The following is a 19,659-nucleotide window of genomic DNA, read 5'->3' on the forward strand; positions in this document are numbered from 1 at the left end:
GAAACTGCTACTGGTCCATATCCAAGCCCTTGCTACTGACCGTAGTAGAGTGAAGTGATACTAGAAGCCCTTGAAGAGGCATATTTTCCACATTAGTGATGGAAACAGAAGCCTTCTTCAAAGGGAGCTTTGCATGCTGGGGAGATTTTACTTGGTATGTGGTAGAGCCCCTTCCAGTAAGTATCCTTGGATGTATTTCTGGCATCTGTCACTATCACTAAGGAGATCGAGTATCTCCTCATTTAGACTGTTCTCGAAATATATCATCCTCCGGGTATTAGAAACATTATTGTGCCCGTTGTTGCACTGGCCGTATTAACAGATACGGTGTGAACATGTGATCAGTGTCTTACTTGCCAGACCATGTGTTTCTGTCCCCTAGTGCTAGGCTGCTAATGTTAGTGGCCTGCTTGTTTGGCCTTGTGTAGATTGCTGTTATTTGGGCCTCTGCCTGACCCTGGCCCTGCCCTGGGTAGACGGATACTTGAAACCTTGGATGCTCTTCCTTTTTTTGTTTATGGTTCTTAGGTCCCAAGATTATGTGCCCTTTCTGTGTGTCTGTTTTTAGCTGGGGCTTCTTTTCTAGTACCATGACTTTGCCTAGGTTCTCTGTCCTGGCATTCTTGTGTGTTTATTCATCGTTTCTGCCAGAACCCTTGGGGTTTTTGAAGTGCGGGAGGATATCACTAAGGCAGAAATGATTGAAGTGCCAGTTTGATGAATAAGAACAGTTGTCAAATCTTACATCCATAATCTTCAGACACTCTGCATTTCCCCCGTGTGCTACTCTTCATTCCTTCGCGAAGTTTCTGGCACTCTAAAAATTTGTCTAATTACTTGTGTATCAGCGAGGATGTTATTGCATAGTTTTCATTGATTTAGCTATGATTCATTGAGTATTGACTGCATTATTTTAGTGACGTCAGCAAGGTGGAGAGTCTTTAAGTGATAATTGTGAAGGTTTAATTAATTGGTCTTAACTTTTCCTCAAGTCTGTCAGTGCCTACTGGATGCAAGATATTTCACATAACTCTGTGGGGAGATCTTGAAATGTATGCTAAGGGCCTAAGATCTAGGAAAATGGCCGTAAAATGAAATAGAAAGGGGATGGTAGGCACGACAAATACTGTAGGAGTACTAGTGGCTTTTCTCATAGTTTATACTGTTGGGTCTGTGAGCAAAGGAATGAGACTGATAGAAAGTGAAGGTTAAGCAAAGCTTTATTTCGTGCCAAGCATCGAGAATCAAACTGACCAGTCAGGGCCGTCTCTTACAAAGAGGCGAACCCCTCCCAGCCTCACAGACTAACTTTTATAGAGGTGGTTGAGCCTGGCTCTACACAGGTGGTCAATGAGATTGTGACACACAGAGAAAACTGCACAGTCATGCTAGGTCACACACGGGTAGCCAATTGAATTTCAATTTACCCTATTAGATATATGCGTGCCCCACTGATTGGATGTCTCCAGCTGGTCTGACCCACCCTGGTATCTGGGCTTTGCAATTAAGTTCCTCTGGAAGGACCAGGGTCAATTTAAGTTCACTGCATAAACACAAAATGGCTCCCTCTGGCTAAGTAGGCCCTTACAATAGTACCAAAACCGTAGTTTTGCAATAGCTAACATTTTTTGAGCAAGCCCTTCACACCAGGCATTGTTCTGATTACTTCATATGTATTGTTTCACTTAACTGTCACATGAAATAGGGATTTATATAAGCCCCATTTCATACATGAGGATTTTGAGTGACTTACCCATGGTCATCAAGCTAGTAAGGAATAGACCAGGGATTTGAACCTGGACAGTCTCGTTTCCTCACCTGTGCTCTGCAGCCACTAGGTTGCACAGGTGTTACTGCCTGGGGGCCTAGTAAATGTGAGATTCTCCGATGCTCCGATCTCCTTCTGCATCCTTGCGTCTCTTCCCTCTTCTCATTGCAGCCTTTGTCCTGGCCTTATTGGGCTTCTTAGAGTCCTTTGAAAAGGACATTCTGCTACATCTGCTTTTTTTTTAGTCTTTTGGAAAATCTTTTCTCCACCTACCTCTGAGACACCAGCCTCTCTCATCCCCTCCAAGACTGACTTCCTGTGTCTTTTTAAAATCTGGATAACATATTGAAATGGGTTATAAGGGTGGTATCTTTTACCATTTTTGTCAGGCCCTTGGAGGCCCCTCCTTGACCTCCCAAGCATGGATTAGGTTTCCATATTCTGTACTCCTCAAATATGCTATGCCTGTTTTTAGATTAGCTCCTCACTTAACTGACTCATAACTAGTAATCTAAATCTCAAACTGAGCTTGGGACTTGGGTCTCAGGCTCTTATGTCAGCGTGTAGCCTAGTCACCTGTTTGGTGAATGAGGACTTAGTGGGAGTTGAGAAATACGTCAAACTGCAGCCAAACCGAAAATCCATTGTTGAGGAGCTGTGACATTGTTACTGCAGAACGACTTACTACAAGGGACTCATTTTTCAGAATCTCTCAAAGATGAGTCACTACCTGATTAAATTGCTTGTGAAGAGGTGGGCTTAGTAATTTAGGACCCTCAACTAGTCTTAAATCTTACATCAGGGAGAACACTTTGTTTGAATTCTGACTGGAAGTCTTTTTCTGCTTCTGCTCTGCTGTCCCAGGCCATCAGTCATCAGGCATTTCCCTCCTCCGCTCTCTAGTGGAGCCCGAGAAACCTCTCTCGGGTGCGCAGAAAGCCAAATCCTGTCTTGTCTCTGGTGTAATCACTTTGTTTTTGAAAATTCTGTCTGGAAGTCTAAAGAAGCACGTTAATCTGTCCAAATCTTCCTCTGTTTCCCCTCTGTCGTTGTTGTCATGGTATTCCCTCGTGATTATCTTTACAACCTTAATCTGGAAACTTGGGGCTTACCTTTGACCCTTTATCTTTCATTTCGTTTATGGGTTCATCATCGAGTCTGGTCCACTTTGACTACTCCCTGCCTCTTAAATGCAGCCACTTTTTTTTTCTTTTAAGATTTTTATTTATTTATTTGACAGACGAAGATCACAAGTAGGCAGAGAGGCAGGCAGAGAGAGACAAAGGGGAAAGCAGGCTCCCCACTGAGCAGAGAGTACAATGCAGGGCTCCATCCCAGGACCCTGGGACCAGGACCCCAGCTGAAGGCAGAAGCCTTAATCCACTGAGCCACCCAGGTGCCGCATAAATGCAGCCACTTTTCTGACATCTCCCCTGCTAGCTGCTGCAGACCGTGCCGTCATCTTGTCTTGCCTGTAGTATTGCCATCACTTCTCTCCCTGTACCCATTCTTGGTCCCCTCCAATCTGCTCTTGACCAGACAGCAAGCATGATCTTTCTGTATCTCAAAACTGTTCATTTATTTGCAAACTGGGAGGCTGGGTGTGCTTCTGAAGGGCAACATGAGAGATCCTTGCCGTGCTGAGCCTGTCCTGTATCTTGTGTCCATGCTGATAATCCCAAGCACAGAACTGTGCCTCAGTGTTGCAGGGGAACACTGGGGGAAACTGCGAAAAGTGTAGACAGGATCTCTCTGTGTCATTTCTTACAATTGCACATAGAGCTACAATTATCTCAGTGACGTTTCAGTAGAAATACTATCCTGTTTAAAATTCTTCACTCCTTCCCTGCTCTTTTTAGAATAAAGCCTGAAGTACTTACCATGGTCTTCTGTGACTTGCATCATCTGGCTCTCGATGTCCAGCCTGGTTTATTAGATACCAGATTCCAGACACACTGACCTTCTTACACTATCTTTATCATGCTAGTGTCTTCACTTAACAGCCTTCATACTCACTTCCTGCTGTCCCAAATGTTATTCTTTACATTCTTTTGATGAATGCCTTCTCATCCTTGGTATATCAGCTTCATTTTCTTTTCTCTTTTTGGCATTTTATGTTATTTTAATTTAAATTCAATTTAATTAACATAGGGTATTATAGTTTCAGTGATAGGATTTAGTGATTCATCAGTTGTTTCTAACATCCAATGCTCATTCCATTGAGTGCTCTCCTTAATGCCCATCACCCATATACCTCCCCACCCACCCATCTCCCTCCAGCAAGCCTCAGCCTGTTTCCTATAGTGAAGAGTCTCTTACGGTTTGTCTCCCTTGCTGTTTTCATCTTATTTTTCCTTCCCTTCCTCCTATGTTCATCTGTTTTGTTTCTTAAATTCCATATATGAGTGAAATCATATATTTGTCTTTCTCTGACTCATTTTGCTTAGCATAATACCCCCTAGTTCTATCCACGTCATTGCAGATGGTAAGATTTTGTTCCTTTTGATGGCTGAGTGTGTGTGTGTGTGTGTGTGTGTGTGTACCACCTCTTCTTTATCCATTCATCTATCGATGGACATCTAGGTTCTTTCCATAGTTTGGCTATTGTGGACATTGCTGCTGTAAACATTGGGGTGCATGTGCCCCTTTGGATCACTATGTTTGTATCCTTTGGGTAAATACCTAATAGTGCAATTGCTGCTTCGTGGGGTAGTTTTATTTTTAACTTTTGAGGAACCTCCTTAATGCCTTCCAGAGTGACTGCATCAGTTTGCATTCCCACCAAAAGTGGAGGGTTGCCCTTTCTCTGCATCCTGTCCAATATCTGTCGTTTCCTGAGTTTTTAATTTTAGCCATTCTGACAGGTGGTTTTGTGGTTTTGATTTGTATTTTTCTGATGCCGAGTGATATGGAGCATTTTTTCATGTGTCTGTTGGCTATTTTTATGTCTTCTTTGGAGAAATGTCCATGTCTTCTGCCCATTTCTTGACTGGATTGTTTTCTTTGGGGTGTAAGTTCTTCATAGATTTTGGATACTAGCCCTTTATCTGATAATACATTTGCAAACATCTTCTCCCATTCCATAGGTTGCCTTTTAGTCTTGTGGACTCTTTCCTTTGCTGTGCAAAAGCTTTTTGCCTTGATGTCAAGTCCGAATAGTTCATTTTTGCTTTTGTTCCCCTTGCTTCTGGAGATGAATCTAGTAAGAAGTTGCTATAGCAGATGTTAAAGAGGTTGCTGCTCATGTTCTCCTCTAGGATTTTGATGGATTCCTATCTCACATTGAGGTCTTTCATCCATTTTGAGTATATTTTTGCATATGGTATAAGAGAATGGTCCATTTTCATTCTTCTGCATGTGGCTGTCCAGTTTTCCCACACCATTTGTTGAAGAGACTTTTTTCCATTGAATATTCTTTCTTGTTTTGTCAGAGATCAGTTGACCACAGAGTTGAAGGGCCATTTCTGGGTTCTATATTCTGTTCTGTTGATTTCTGTGTCTGTTTTTTGCCAGTACAATACCTTCTTGATGATGACAGCTTTGTAATACAGCTTGAAGTCTGGAATTGTGATGCCACCAGCTTTGGTTTTCTTTTTCAACATTCCTTTGGCTATCCAGGGTCTTTTCCGGTTCCATACAAATTTTAGGATTATTCATTCTAGCTCTGTGAAAAAGTTTATGGTATTTTGATAGGCATTGCACTGAATATGTAGATTGCTCTGGGTAGCATAGACATTTTAACAGTATTTGTTCTTCCAATCCATGGGCATGGAATATTTTTCCATTCTTGTGTCTTCCTCAGTTTCTTTCACGAGTGTTCTATACAGAGTACAGATCCTTTTCATCTTTGGTTAGGTGTATTCCTAAGTATCTAATGGTTTTTGGTGCAATTGTAAATTGGATCAGTTCCTTGAATTCTCTTTCTTCTGCCTCATTGTTAGTGTGTAGAAATGCGACTAACTTCTGTGCATTGATTTTATATCCTGCGACTTTGCTAAATTCCTGTATCAGTTCTAGCAGTTTTTTGGTGGAATCTTTTGGGTTTTCTACGTAGAGAATCTTGTCATCTGCGAAGAGCTGACTTCTTCTTTGCCAATTTGGTTGCCTTTTATTTCTTTTTGTTGTCTGATTCTCAGCTTCTTTTTCATTTCTTAAAGAGAAGCTGTTATGATTCTTCAGACTAAGTCAGATTTTTTTGTGTTAGGAGTTCATGAAATAACTGGTATGTTTCCTTATAGCAGTCACCATAGTTTGTATACATTCACATTTGTGTGGTTTTTTTTTTTTTTAAGTTTTTTATTTTTAAGTAATCTGTGCACCACCCAGTGTGGGGCTCAAACTTAAAACCCTGAGACCAAGAGTCGCACACATGCTCTATCAAGTGAACCAGCCAGGTGCCCCCCACCTTTTAAAGGTGAATTAACAAATTATTCCCTAAGTACGGTAAGAATTTTTTTCCCATGTGGTTCTTTAATTTGTATCCATCTCTTCCACTAGACTCCATGAGGGCAGGGTCTATGTCTTTATCCGTAGCATTCAATACAGTGAGTAATGAGAACATGTGAGACATGAGAGGCAATGTCTTTTCCTCTCATCCTGTTCCCTTAGTGGTGTGAAAGAAACACCTTTCATACTTAGGCTAGAAGAATAGGTCCCAACTCTTCTCTTCCCAGATCATGAGTTTGACGTTCTCTTGGATTGCCTGAAAATAAACCTCTGTTAGGCATTTATTAGAGGAAGAATAGGATATGGTTGAGCAAGATAAAAGCCCTTGATCCTGATGTTTCATTCTACTGGTGAGCCATTTCAGGACCCAGCCTGCTTGCCTCTGGGAGATGGCCAGCTTTGGATTTGCTGAGTAGGTGGAATTCATTGGACCTGAAATTCATTGGCTTTCTGAGTGGTCAAGGCTCTTTTCATTGGCAGCATTCTGTGTTGTTGCATTGTATATTGGCCTACCAAAAGTGGGGTCCCATCTCCATGAGTGTTGCGTTGGTGGTATAGTGATGAGCATAGCTGCCTTCCATCTCTATGAGTGTTAATGTTCTTAGTTGTGGACAGTAGAATCCACACTAGCTAGTCTGCATAGAAAAAGGTATTTGTTAGCATATAGACTTTTTGGGAAGTCCAGACAATTAAGCTTGGGTCTGACACAGGCAGAAGCAGTGCAACTGGGAAAAGTACTCCATGACACCAAAGGACTATTTGAGCAGAGATGCCACAGCTGCCACAAAGTTAGAGATCAGCCAGCAGAACTTTTAGAACTTCTGCTAAGTAACTTCCTGCAGAAATACCATCTATCTCCATGACTGTTTGACACCCAAGTGTCCAAATTACTGTGAGTCCCACTATGGTCTTCTATGTCTTGGACTGGTGTGTAGAAACTCCGTTATACATGGGACCTTAGCTGCAATGGAGTTTAAGGAATGTAGTCTAGCTTTCCAGTCTCTTGGAGGAGGAAAGCATGCTAGAACCTGGTATTGTGTGTGCTAGTCTGTGTTGTCTTCCATAGCAGATTAGACCATTACAGACAGACCTCACTGGCCAGTAAATTTTTTTTTTAAGGATTTTATTTATTTATTTGATAGAGAAAGCAAGAGGGCACAAGCAGGGGGAGTACTGGAGGGAGAGGGAGAAGCAGGCTCCCCACTGAGCAGGGAGCCTGATGGGGGCCTTGATTCCAGGACCGTGGGATCATGACCTGAGCTGAAGGCAGGCATTTAATGGCTAAGCCACCCAGGCACCCCAGTAAATGTTTTTTTTGAGTTTAGTGCAAATGATTAAGCTTGGTGTACTACCTTTTAGGAACTTAACATAGGGACATATAACATGAAACAGAGTAATATATTTTAGACTCTCAGTGGTGGATTTTGCCTGTGCTGAATAATTACTTTATCGAGCTTTATGGTTTTGCATAGTACCCATATGTTTGCCTGTTTATTCATGGAATGTTCTTATTGAGGGCACCGAGTGTTAGCTGTTCCATACGGTACTGAGAGCTAGTAACGCAAAGGAGAGTAAGACAGTCTGCATTCGGGAAGTTCCCAGACTTGGTGTGGCAATGTGTTTTAACAGCGATGTGCGTTCACATTAACTTGTGAAGTTAAAAAGTAAAAAAGGAGGACTCCACATTTAGGTGTCCACCCTCAGTTGCGTGCACCAGTTTGAGTTCCCAAGGGAGACTGACATGCAGTGTCCAGGGACCAGATTTTTAATAGACTTCCCTGTTGATTGTTAAGCATTCTTCCTTGGTGAGGAACCCCTGTCCCTGGATCAGTTAATAACTGTTCTGTTTCATTGCTTTTGAAATCTTGGGACTGTGTTTCAGTTTGCAAAAGTTGTTTCCCACGTTGCTTTAAAAGTTGTAAGAATACTTGCTTGTTTTCCAGGAGCAGAGTTACCAGGGCAGGTTATTTCCATGGCAGCTTCTACTCTAGCGACCTTGGCCATCTCCATTACAGGGTACGAATCCAGCCCTGACGACCCGCCCTCCGCCCAGCCTGCAGGTGACTGACCCTTTGAAGGAGTATTTTCAGAATCATTTGGGAAAATGAATTACGCTTTATAAAAGATAAGCTTAAGGACATGAGCATCACAGAGTGTGATTTAATGGCCCTTCAGTTTCCTCTGATTTCTGTTTTTACACTTTTCCTCCTCTCATCTTTGTTCTCCCATAATCACTTTTTTCATACTTTTAATTATTTACCTTTTTATGTTTCTTACCTTGAATCTTTATCTTTTCCCTTTTTTTAAAAAAAAATGCTTTTCTCATTTTTCTTCTGTTATTCTCACTTTCCTTTCATTTTATTTTCTTTTTCTTGGTGCCCCATATACCTTTTCCATATTTTTTTCCACTTCATCCTTTCCTTGTTTTCTACTTCTATAGCTGTTAGTTCTTCTCCACTGCTCTGTTTTGCTCTAACTCTTTTTACATTGCTTTTGTTGTTGACCCAACTTTTTCTTTTGGTCTTCCTTTTCTCTCTTACAGTCCTCCATTTCTCTGGCATTTCTTGCTTTTCTTCTCAAAGTTTGCTTTGCATGCCTCATGCTGTTAATACATTAACTGTTTGCCCTAAAATGGGCCTGTTTGGTTGTTCTGGATACCATGTTTCTACAAGATCCAGCTGGCAGATTTACATCAGCTTTAAAGTCACACTGTACTCACGCAGAGTTCAAGAATGGAATGGCCATCTCTGTGCCAAGCGGTCTCTTAGTTCCAGGGGATTTGCAGTTAAGGAATATTTTTGGTGAGCTCTTCCTAAAGAACTTACTTGAGAAAAGACTTGAAAGGAGGGATCAGCTAAGAAAAAGTCATTTAGGGTGGTAGGAAAACACGTTTTTATTTCACATTGAATCAAGTTTTCAGAATGAAAAGGGGTGATTATTCTTCTAGGAATCTGCTACACCTACAAGCATGAAGTTTTCAAATTAGATTCTTTTTTTTTTTTTTAAGAGCAGTTGGCTCCATTTTAGGTGCAATGACATTGAAAAGCTGTGTTTTATCTTGGCTTTATCATATATATATATATAATCATATTAAAAGAGGAGACATTTTTAGATCTAGGAATTCTGTATCTTAATATTGGTTGCTTTATACAGTTTGAGGAGTTTTCATGGGCTAATTATAATTCTCAGCTATTTTGTCATAGTTTTTTGTTTATTTGTCATAAAACTTTGAACAGTGTGACATGTATATGGTAAAAAGTAAAAAAAATCACCATACCCAACCCTACCCCCAACAAACTTTATTTCCCCAGATTTAAATACAGTCAGTAGTGTAATTCTCCATACATTTTTCAGTGCCTCTGCAAACATACATCCAGACCTTTGTCTCTTTTTGTGATCATACCATCAGAGTCCATTTTGAAGGCTCACAGTAGAGCCACCTAGTGAATTGCTCCGTAGGACTCCTGACTCACGTGGGCTAATATGGTTGTGATCCCCCAACCCCCTTTCAGAAACCATGGACGGAGGAGAGCCCCCTCCAGCATTATCCTCCTCTCCTTCACCTTCCACCCCTTCACCCACTCTGGGCAGACAGAGGCCTGAAATGGGAACATTTGTCAGGAAGAAGAAAACCAGCGACATCTACTTCGTGTCCCTCTTGTGGGCCATTATTGGAGTCCAGCTCTGGCTGAACCTGTGGATCGTACAGCTGCTGCCGGTGCCGATTGCAGGTAATTGGCCCCTTACGGTCTGGTCTTGGAAGACTTCTTTTTCTTTCGAATTTGGATTTTAATATTTGAGGTAATATTACTCTCTTTTAAGATAAAACAATGTATATTTAAATTGTATATTTAAAGCTGTCTTCTAAGACTGGAAAAGTAAGTAATTCAGATGAATTTAGAAGAGTTTTTTATGTCATACTTTCCTGATTGTTTGGGCTTAACCTCTTACTGCAGTCAGAACCTTTGCGAAATTTATTTATTTATGTACTTTATAAAAAAGATTTTATTTATTTATTTGAGAGAGAGCACACATGGGTGCGAGCAGGAGCAGAGCGGAGGGACAGGGAGAAGCAGACTCCCTGCTGAGCAGGGAGCCTGATGTGGGGCTTCATCCCAGGACCCTGAGGTCAGGACTTGAGCCACCCGGGTGACCCCCTTTGCCAAGTTTATTAAGTCCCCAGTTGATGCTCCAGACCTGCCATCCAGATACCTCCTAAATGTGATTAATCCTTTTTTTAAAAAAAAAATATTTTATTTATTTATTTGACAGACAGAGATCACAAGTAGGCAGAGAGGCAGGCAGAGAGAGAGAGAAGAAGGGAAGCAGGCTCCTTGCTGAGAACCCTGAGATCATGACCCAAGCCAAAGGCAGAGGCTTAACTCACTGAGCCACCCAGGTGCCCCAGTTCTTTCTTCTTTATCAAAGCTTTTCACTGTTGATTTAAACATAATTTCCTTTGGGGTGCCTGGGTGACTCAGTCTGTTAAATGTCTGCCTTTGACTCAGGTCATGATCCCAGGGTTCTGGGATCGAGTCCCATGTTGGACTCTCTGCTCAGCAAGGAGTCTATTCCAACCTCTTCCTCTGCTTACACCCCCCCTGCTTGTGCGCGATCTCTGTCAAATAAATAAATATAAAAAAATAAACATAAGTTCCTTTTTGGAAGCCTGTTTAAAAATCTTAATTCATTGGACCATTTACCTTCTATCTCCTTAATTTTATTTTATTTTATTTTATTTTATTTTATTTTTTTTTAAAGATTTTATTTAATTTTAAAACTTATTATTTGGGGGCGCCTGGGTGGCTCAGTGGGTTAAGCCGCTGCCTTCGGCTCAGGTCATGATCTCAGGGTCCTGGGATCGAGTCCCTCATCGGGCTCTCTGCTCAGCAGGGAGCCTGCTTCCCTTTCTCTCTCTCTGCCTGCCTCTCCATCTACCTTGTGATTTCTCTCTGTCAAATAAATAAATAAAATCTTTAAAAAAAATTAAAAAAAAAACTTACTATTCGTATTAACTTGGACAGTTAGTGAAATAGTTAACCTTTGTAAAAAAAATTTTTTTTTAAATAGACTTGTTAGGCCCAGAATACTGTATAGTGCCTGTCATTAGGGAGCATAGAATATGAGGTCAAAGTTTGTATCTGCTTCTTGCATCCTCAAACAGAACTTCTCTTTGGCAGTTGGAGCAAGATACAATTTTAATGAAGTATATACCAGAGTATATACCAGAGCCATGCTTTCTGTTAAGGAATTCATAGAAATGCTTAGTGAAATAGTTTAAATTGCTCTTTCTGGATTGTTCCATATGTTTTTGGTTTTGCCAAATTATTTATTTTATGCTGCCAAATTGTGTCGGGTACTATTGGAACCCCCTTAAAATTTGTTAGCAGGAGTTGGGACACCTGGGTGGCTCAGTGGGTTAAGCCTCTGCCTTCGGCTCTCTCTGCCTACTTGAGATCTCTGTCTGTTGAATAAATAAATAAAAATATTTAAATAAAAAAAATTGTTAGCAGGAGTTAACATTCATCCTAGTCATTTCTTAACCTTCAGGCCATCATAACAATTTGACATGGCTTTGGGAGAGCAGGCTTTGAACAGGTGGCCCCGAGAACATTTTCTACAGCCTGTAATTTCCCTGGGGTTGTTCTAGAGACCATAAGAGCTTTCCTGGGACCTCCCCAGAGATTTAGAAAAGTTAATGATGTAATTGTTGAACTGGTGTGTAACACTGAACTCATGGTTCAAAAGAGTAAACTGTGAACCCTTAGATTGCATGGCCAGGGCTAAGGACACAGAAATTCCTGGAATTTGGTAAATTATAGTAGTTGGGATCAGTTATCCGGAGTCCAGACTTCAAGGCAGCCCCACAGTTAAGTAGCACTTCCTTCTGGCCCCACTACCTTCTTAGTTGGCTTTTAATAGGAAGCTCACCCCCTGCTTGCAGGACGACCTTGCTACCCAGTGCAGAGGGTACATCATGTTCTCCATGAGTGGTCTCTGCGGAAGCTATACCCTGCGTAGCCTCAGGGACTATTTGTAACAACCCTGCTTGTCTCTACTCTGCTTCTCTACTGAAGCTTGCTAGCAGGTTCATACGTACAGAGCAGCATCAAGTAGAGAAATAGGAATACCAGAGGTATAAAATCATGATACAGATGGAATTCCTGATACTTTTCTGGGCACTAACGTTGTTAAACATCCAAGGAGAAGAATAGCATTTGGTAATAGCATCTATAATAGCCAGGGAAATTGGGACATGTCAGGGGTTAGGATTCTTCAGCCTGGAAGGGTAAGGTGTGAGGGGCCAGGATTGTAGTCCCTGAGATCTTTATGATCAGAGTGTCTTACGTTTATACATGCTGTGAAATAATCCCTGGCTCCTGCGGGGATTCTGGACTTGACAGCGGAGGCAATATATGGGCAGGGGGTTTGTGTGGAAAGTTATTTGTCCTAATTCTGACAGTCTGGAATACCATGAACTTTTCATCTTTCCCCTTGCCTTTTTTTTTTAAATAGATTTTTAAAAAATATTTTATTTATTGATTTGAGAGAGAGAGCACAAGAGGGAGAGTGAGAGGGAAAAGCAGACTCCCTGCTGAGCAGGGAACCCAATGCGGGGGCTTGATCCCAGGACCCCAAGATCATGACCTGAGCTGAAGGGAGATGCTTAACCGACTGAGCCACCCAGGTGCCCCCTTAATTGATTTTTTTTTTTAATATTAGCTTTGCTGTTTTAGAAAGGTCACATGAAATTAAAGGTCCCTTTCAAGTTCTGACTTTGTAATCTATGTTTTGGTTTTATATGTCTTCCTTCCTTCTAGTCTGGATCCTCAAAAAGCTCATTATTCACTTTGGAGTTGTGAACTTCCTGGAGAAACGCTGCCTCGTGTGGTGGCAGGCTGTGGAGCGCTTCCTCAGGGAGCGGCAAGAGGCTCTCGCCCCGTGGCCAGTTGTTGGGCTTGGAAAATTCTTGTTAAAAGTTGATAGCAAGGTATTATATTATAAGCACTTGGGCTGTTTTAATGGAATATATATATATATTCCATGTCATGGTATTTGGTGTTCATACTATGATCGTCAATAACACATTTAATGTCTGTATCTGTGATGATATTTAAAGTTTAGAACTATGGCTTCTGTAAGGATAGGATAGACTTAGTTTAAATCAGTATTGTGTAAGTAGTTTTCCCTCTTAAAAATGGTAGATAAGGATGTTACGGAACACGTGCTCAACTCCCTCATTGAAATCTAAAGGGGCTAAGTGACTTGCCTAAAATTACATTGTCAGGTAATGCCACCTCAGTGCAGTATTTGTGGAGTAATTCTCACATGTCAGATAATGGGCTAAGTCCTCAGGAAAATCCACTGACTCACAGAAAAGTAGATGCAGGAGCTCTGTTTAATGGAGAGACAGCAGTCCATTAAAATTTAGACACAGTGGTTAAGAACATGAACCCCAATTTCAAACTGGTTTCAGATCCCAGTTCTGCTACCTACTAGCTCTGTGATCTTGGATGAATTTCTTAACTTTTCTATGCCTTGTTTTCCTTATCAATACAATAAACATAATAGCATGCACCTCGGAGAACGGCTATGGGGGGTTAAATGAGTTAATAGACATACAGTTCCTAGATCAGAGCCTGATTCATAGTGGCTCTGTGTGTTAGCAGTGGTTTTAATTTGTGGAGGGCAGGATGTACAGAATACAGTGGCAATACTGAGCAAGAGGGGACTGGCTCTTGGCAAGGCAGTGGGAGAGGGGAGGTTTTGCAGAAGAGATGATGCCAGAGGAAATTTCAAGGCACAAGTAGGAGTTTCTTAGGTGACAGGGCAGGAGGAATAGGCGGATGGAGCAGTGCAAAAGGGAATGACTGCCACAGCGTGACTTCTTAGGGAGCACCAAGGAAGCAGTCACAGTGGGAGATATACAGATGCGAGGCAGGGGAGACAGGCGAGACTGAATCGAGGTCTTTGTGGGTGCTGTGCTGTGTGAGCCGGACTTCCTCACAGAGCCTACGGACTGTTTCCCTGAGCAGGTCCATCCATGACTTCAGGTTGAGAAATACTGTCAGGTGAAACCAGCATAGATAGGAATGGAACGAAGAACTGGAGTTCACGTAAGATGGAAGGAAAGAAATCTTTTATGTTTATTTATTTATTTATAAAGATTTTATTTATTTATTTGACAGACAGAGATCACAAGTAGGCAGAGAGGCAGGCAGAGAGAGGAAGGAAAGCAGGCTCCCCGATGAGCAGAAAGCCCAGTGTGGGGCTCGATCAGGGATCATGACCTGAGCTGAAGGCAGCAGCTTAACCCACTGAGCCACCCGGGTGCCCCAGGAAAGAAATCTTTTAAAGCCATGGTAACATCTCCTGGGGGAGCAGAGATGCAGGGGGATACTTTTTTTTTAGGACTTTATTTATTTGAGAGAGAGAGAGTGAGGGAGAGGGAAATGGAGAGGGAGAGAGAATTTGAAGCAAACTCCACACTGAGCACAGAGCCCAATGTGGGTTTTGATTCCATAACCACAAGATCTTAACCTGAGCCGAAACCGGGAGTCAGAAGTTTGTTTGATTTTTGAGAGAGGGAGAGAGTGAGTGTGTGTGTGCGAGCATGAGCAGAGGAGAGGAGGGAGGGCCAGGGACAGAAGGAGAAGCAGGTTCCCTGCTGAGCAGGGAGCCTGTTGTGGGGCTCTATCCCAGGACTCAGATCATGACCTGAGCGGAAGGCAGACGCTTAATGACTGAGCCACTGAGGCACCCAGGTGCCCCAAGAGTCGCAAGTTTAACTGACTGAACCAGGCTCCCCACGGGGTTATGTTTTCTTACATATTGCCTTTCTGTCTCCAGAAAGTTTGCCAGTTTTAGTTCCCATCAGTTTAACATAGGGCAGTGCCCATTTTCTGAGCTCTTGCCAGTACTAGATATTATAACAAAAAAGTATTTTTCAGTTTCATAAAAAGAAGTATGAGTGTTGTTTTAGTTTGAAATTAAAAAAATGAGTTTGCTTATTGGGTATTTATATTTTTATTTTGTGATTTGCCTATTTGTATTCTTCAATTTTTTAAATTTGAAAAAGTCTAAGATTTCCCACAGATTTTAACATATTTATCACATCTTCCTGGTATTGGGGTGAAGTTTTGTTTTACTAGAGCAGATTAATCCTGCAGATTGTTTAAAGAGGACGACTCTTATTTCAGTTAACTTCTGACAGCCTTACCACTATCAGAAGGGATGGACACTAACTCTTGTTTTCAGAGTCCCACATATTTGTATTTGGAACCCTTCACTTAGGACAACTCTAGAATTGTGTCAGTTGAAGTTCTGCAGGTATCAAAAGTGTTGGTGATGGAGTAGCCTTGTAAAATTGTCATTTTTTATTCAAATTTGTATGCCAGCTTGTTCTTAAGAGGGACAGTAAAATAAATAAAACTATCATTTTTGGCTATAATAAATATATCAGAATAAGTGACTACTGCAAACTGAATATTTGTGTAGCAATAATTGATGCCATAATTATGTTTTATCTAGTATAATAATATATATGGGTTGCTGCTTTGGGGAGTAAATCTATTTTTCTTGTTTCTTTTAAATTTCAATTGATGAGACTAGTGTTTTTGAAACTATACCTCTACAGGAGATTGATTGAAGTATAGTTTTAAATGTGCACTGGGTATACTTTTAGTAAAAACTCTGCAAAGAGTGTTTACAGTTACCCCGATAAAATTAAGCTTTTTAGCTTTTATATTTTTTATATCACTAATAATGCCTTCAATCCTGTGTTTAGCGATTTTTACATCATGTGTCCACTAACTAGTATTAGTTATATAGTGTTAAATATTGTGTGGTGTTTTGATGAGGTAATGTTTATATGAAAGAAAGAATGTTACATAAAGTAGAAATATAAGTGCTTCAAAAATTGAGATGGAAGGAGATACACCAAATATTAACAGAATTTTGGTTCCTTCTGCTCTTTGGCCAAGTGTTCACTGTTCCAGATGAGCATGGAAGTGTTTTACTGTTTAAAAAAGGTGAAATGACCTGTACTATAAAGCTACAGCCACAAAGTTCACTGAACACATAGTATTTGAACATGAATTGGTTTATAAAGGGACACAAAATCCGTTTGGTACCTGATATGAGAAAGAATTTTAATTATTATTCTGATCTTCGGAATTTGGTGTGACTACTTAAGCAGACAAGCATGTATATTTTATTGTGGAATTGCCAAAAAGTTTGTGGTTATTTCAGTCATTGTATATCTTAAATGAATACTATATACAGTTGATTTTAAAACTTTGTTAATGCATTACAGTTATTTTCCCAGTTTTTGTTTTGTTTTGTTTTTTGGTCTGGGATTATCTCCTCCTCATTCTCTCAGTGACTTTCTTTTCTTTTCATACTATTACTGCATTCTCTAATGATATTCCACTGTTCTTATCTTCTCTTTCTTACCTTACCCCCTACCCTCAAGCTCTGGCACTGGCTAAATAAGAAGGTAAATGAACACATGGATGTTGGGTTTTATTACTGAATTCTGTAACTTCCCCCTGTCTCTCCATTTACTTTCTGTTTCTGTCCATATGTCAAAATTAGTTCTGGCTTTTAAAGTTCAAATTAATAAGCTATGGAAGGTCGTGAATCATTGGTACTATCACAGTACAATTTGCTAAACACCCAAATCTATTTATTTAGGATAAATGGTTACTATGTCCTTGCCCAGGTGTCTGTCAGAAGTTCTGTCTTACAGTCCTTTCATCTACAGTGAGTGATTGCCATTTTTTTTCAGCTCTGTAATGTGGCCCTACTCTAGTCTTCTTTGATGTGTGAGAGCACATACTTATCGAAAAGGAACAAGAACTTTTTTGTAATAGATTTTATTTATTTATTCATTTGAGAGAAAGAGAGAGAGCATGAATGGGGGGAAAGGGCAGAGAGAGAGAGGGAGGGAGAAGCAGTCTCCCTTTTGAGCAGGAAACCAGATGCAGGGCTGGATCCCAGGACCCAAAGAACAAGACCTGAGCCAAAGGCAGATGCTTAACCAACTGAACCACCCAGGCACCCCGGAAATAGAACTTTTTATTGCTATTTATTTTATAAATGACACAGGAATTTTTGAAAAAGATCTGTGAAATACTTGATATTCACTTGGCTGGTAATTTTATATAGGTCTTTTTTTCTTTTTTTTTTTAATAGCTACTCTTCTAGAATTTCATTTTTAACTTAAAAAAGATTGTTGTCATGTCCTGTGACCTTTAATTTCATGTATTTCCCAAGGTATGACATTGTATATATAGTGAATGCTTTGCATGATTTGCATGAAATAGGTACATTTTTAATAATTTCAATAAAGGCTAATCCAGATAAATTAGGAGTTTTGTACTTGTGACATGTAGCCTATATATAGTAACTGTAGACGTAGATTCATCAAATCCCTGAGACAGATCGCAAGAGATGACATTTATGTGTATCATGTTTAGATACAACAAAACCTTAAATTTTCAGTGGCGATATCATAGAAGACCTTAAGATGAATGTGGTACTTCATAGAAATAGACCAAGGTGACACTTTTAGTATAGAGATTAAGGTTTTCTTCTTTCTTTTGAAGAAGTAGAAAGCGGTGACTTGATTTGCGTTAAACTTCTGAACTTTGGATTGAAAATAAACAGTGTGTAAAATACATACATACATACATATACTTATTGGCCACTGCCCTGCTCCTACCAACATACATGCTATTGTCTGTACCTCCATTCCGTGCAAAACTAACATGAGTAAATGAGTTCAATCCTTGGCAAATAATAGTGCTGCAAACAAAAGTCACATTTTCTTATTTTGATCAAAGTAGGTGGTTTTATACACTTCTCCAACTTGTGTATGTTGAAATGAAATTGTCCTCAAGGTATGAGAGAAAGGAGAGCTAAAGTCATTAGGTGCAATTTGATTTAACCTTTGGTGACTGCCTGAGTTAGAACACCTAATTTAAGAGCCTATTTCATAGCTAACCAGTTGTGACTCAGGTTTAAAAGATTCCTAAGAGATCAGGTGAAGGTTTCCTTTCTTTGATGATTCCATATAGTATAGGTAAAGCATCGGTGGAGAGCGGGAGTGACTGCTGTTAAGTTCTGGGACTGTCCATTCCAGGAAAGCACATACATAAGTTGAGGTCTATTTTATTACATTACATCCAAGGTTAGAAAATTTGCAGCATTGGGTATTTGGTGTTTCAGCTTCAAGTGGAGTGAACTAGGAAACTAATTCAAGGGAAGGGAGGGTGAGAGAAAACATATTTGTGGTTAATTGAGACAGAACCTATTTCTCAAGGCTTGTTTTATTTTTTAGTGTTGTTTATTTGCACTAAGACTCAACTAGAATTTGCTTTAAAAAAAAAATAAAACAAAAGAAAGCCTACAGACCCAGAATAATGAATAGAAAACTCAGTACTGGAATGATAACTTTCTTAATAGCTTCCTATACACAAAGCCAATTTAGAAGTTTCAACGTCTTGCAGTATAACCATACATTTACTGACCTCTCTAAATTTTGAAAAAATGCATGCCCTTCCTTCACGCTGGAAACATTCAGAATGTCATTTTAAAATCACTCCCCTTTTCCCTTTAAGAAAATAGAGTTTAATAACTAAAATAATTTCTCAGAGCAAGGAAGGCTGGGGAGATCCCCAGGGACAGTGTGACTTCTCTGGGCAGGTGGTAATGACAGCTGATGGCAGTGATGATAGGTGGTGTGGATTCTGCTGCCCCAAGCTGAACACAGCTTTGAACACAGCTCTGTATCCTCGGACAGTGCCTTCGGCATTTCTTTAGGAATTCTCTCCTCCATTCCCTTCTGCGTCTCTATTGCTTCTTCTGTCCACGTGTCTCTCTCTCTTTCCTTTTTTTTTCGTAAACATTTCATTCATTAGAGAGAGAGTGAGTGACAGAGCACGAGCAGGGGCAGAGGGAGAAGCGGACTCTCTCCTGCTGAGCAAGGAGCCTGATGTGCAGCTCAATCCTAACACCCCAGGGTCATGACCCGAGCTAAAGGCAGATGCTTCACTGACTGAGCCACCCAGGTGCCCCTGTGTTTCTCTTTCTATGTATGAGTTTCTGTTCCCTCGAGAGTCTTCTTCCATTCACCTTTTCCTGGGGGTTCTTTTCCTCCATCTAAGTTTTCTGTCCACTTCTGTTATTTCCTCTTTATTGATTGGTCCTTTGTTCTGTGTACCAGTTTCCCCCAGCCACACACTTTTTTCTCTTGTTTTGACCTTTAAAACAACAACCACCAAAAAAACCTCCCTTTATTCGTTGGTAACTCTTCCTCCATCTCTCTTTCCCACTCTTCTCTCTTTACCTGTCTCTGTTTTTGTCCTGTTTTTTTCACCGTAACTTAACCAGCAATAATGGGACTGGATCCCCCTCCCCGTCTTTTTAGTTTATATATTGAG

The 19,659-nt window shown here is 40.5% G+C and overlaps 1 protein-coding gene across 2 annotated transcripts in view; it reads left to right on the forward strand.

The window, feature by feature from the left end:
* The window catches only part of TMEM245 (transmembrane protein 245), a 98,417-nt gene that overhangs the window by 19,585 nt on the left and 59,173 nt on the right, over window positions 1-19,659 (forward strand). Inside the window, exons 4-7 of one of the 2 annotated variants that reach the window (XM_044265183.1) lie at window positions 8,158-8,274; window positions 9,727-9,945; window positions 13,036-13,205; window positions 16,689-16,712. In XM_044265183.1, the coding sequence (XP_044121118.1) occupies window positions 8,158-8,274; window positions 9,727-9,945; window positions 13,036-13,205; window positions 16,689-16,712 (530 nt within the window). The remainder of the gene's footprint in view (window positions 1-8,157; window positions 8,275-9,726; window positions 9,946-13,035; window positions 13,206-16,688; window positions 16,713-19,659) is intronic. The other variant, XM_044265184.1, reaches the window with a different exon arrangement.

This window comes from Neovison vison, chromosome 9 (genome assembly GCF_020171115.1).
Source record: "Neovison vison isolate M4711 chromosome 9, ASM_NN_V1, whole genome shotgun sequence".
Classification (NCBI taxonomy): Eukaryota; Metazoa; Chordata; class Mammalia; order Carnivora; family Mustelidae; genus Neogale; species Neogale vison.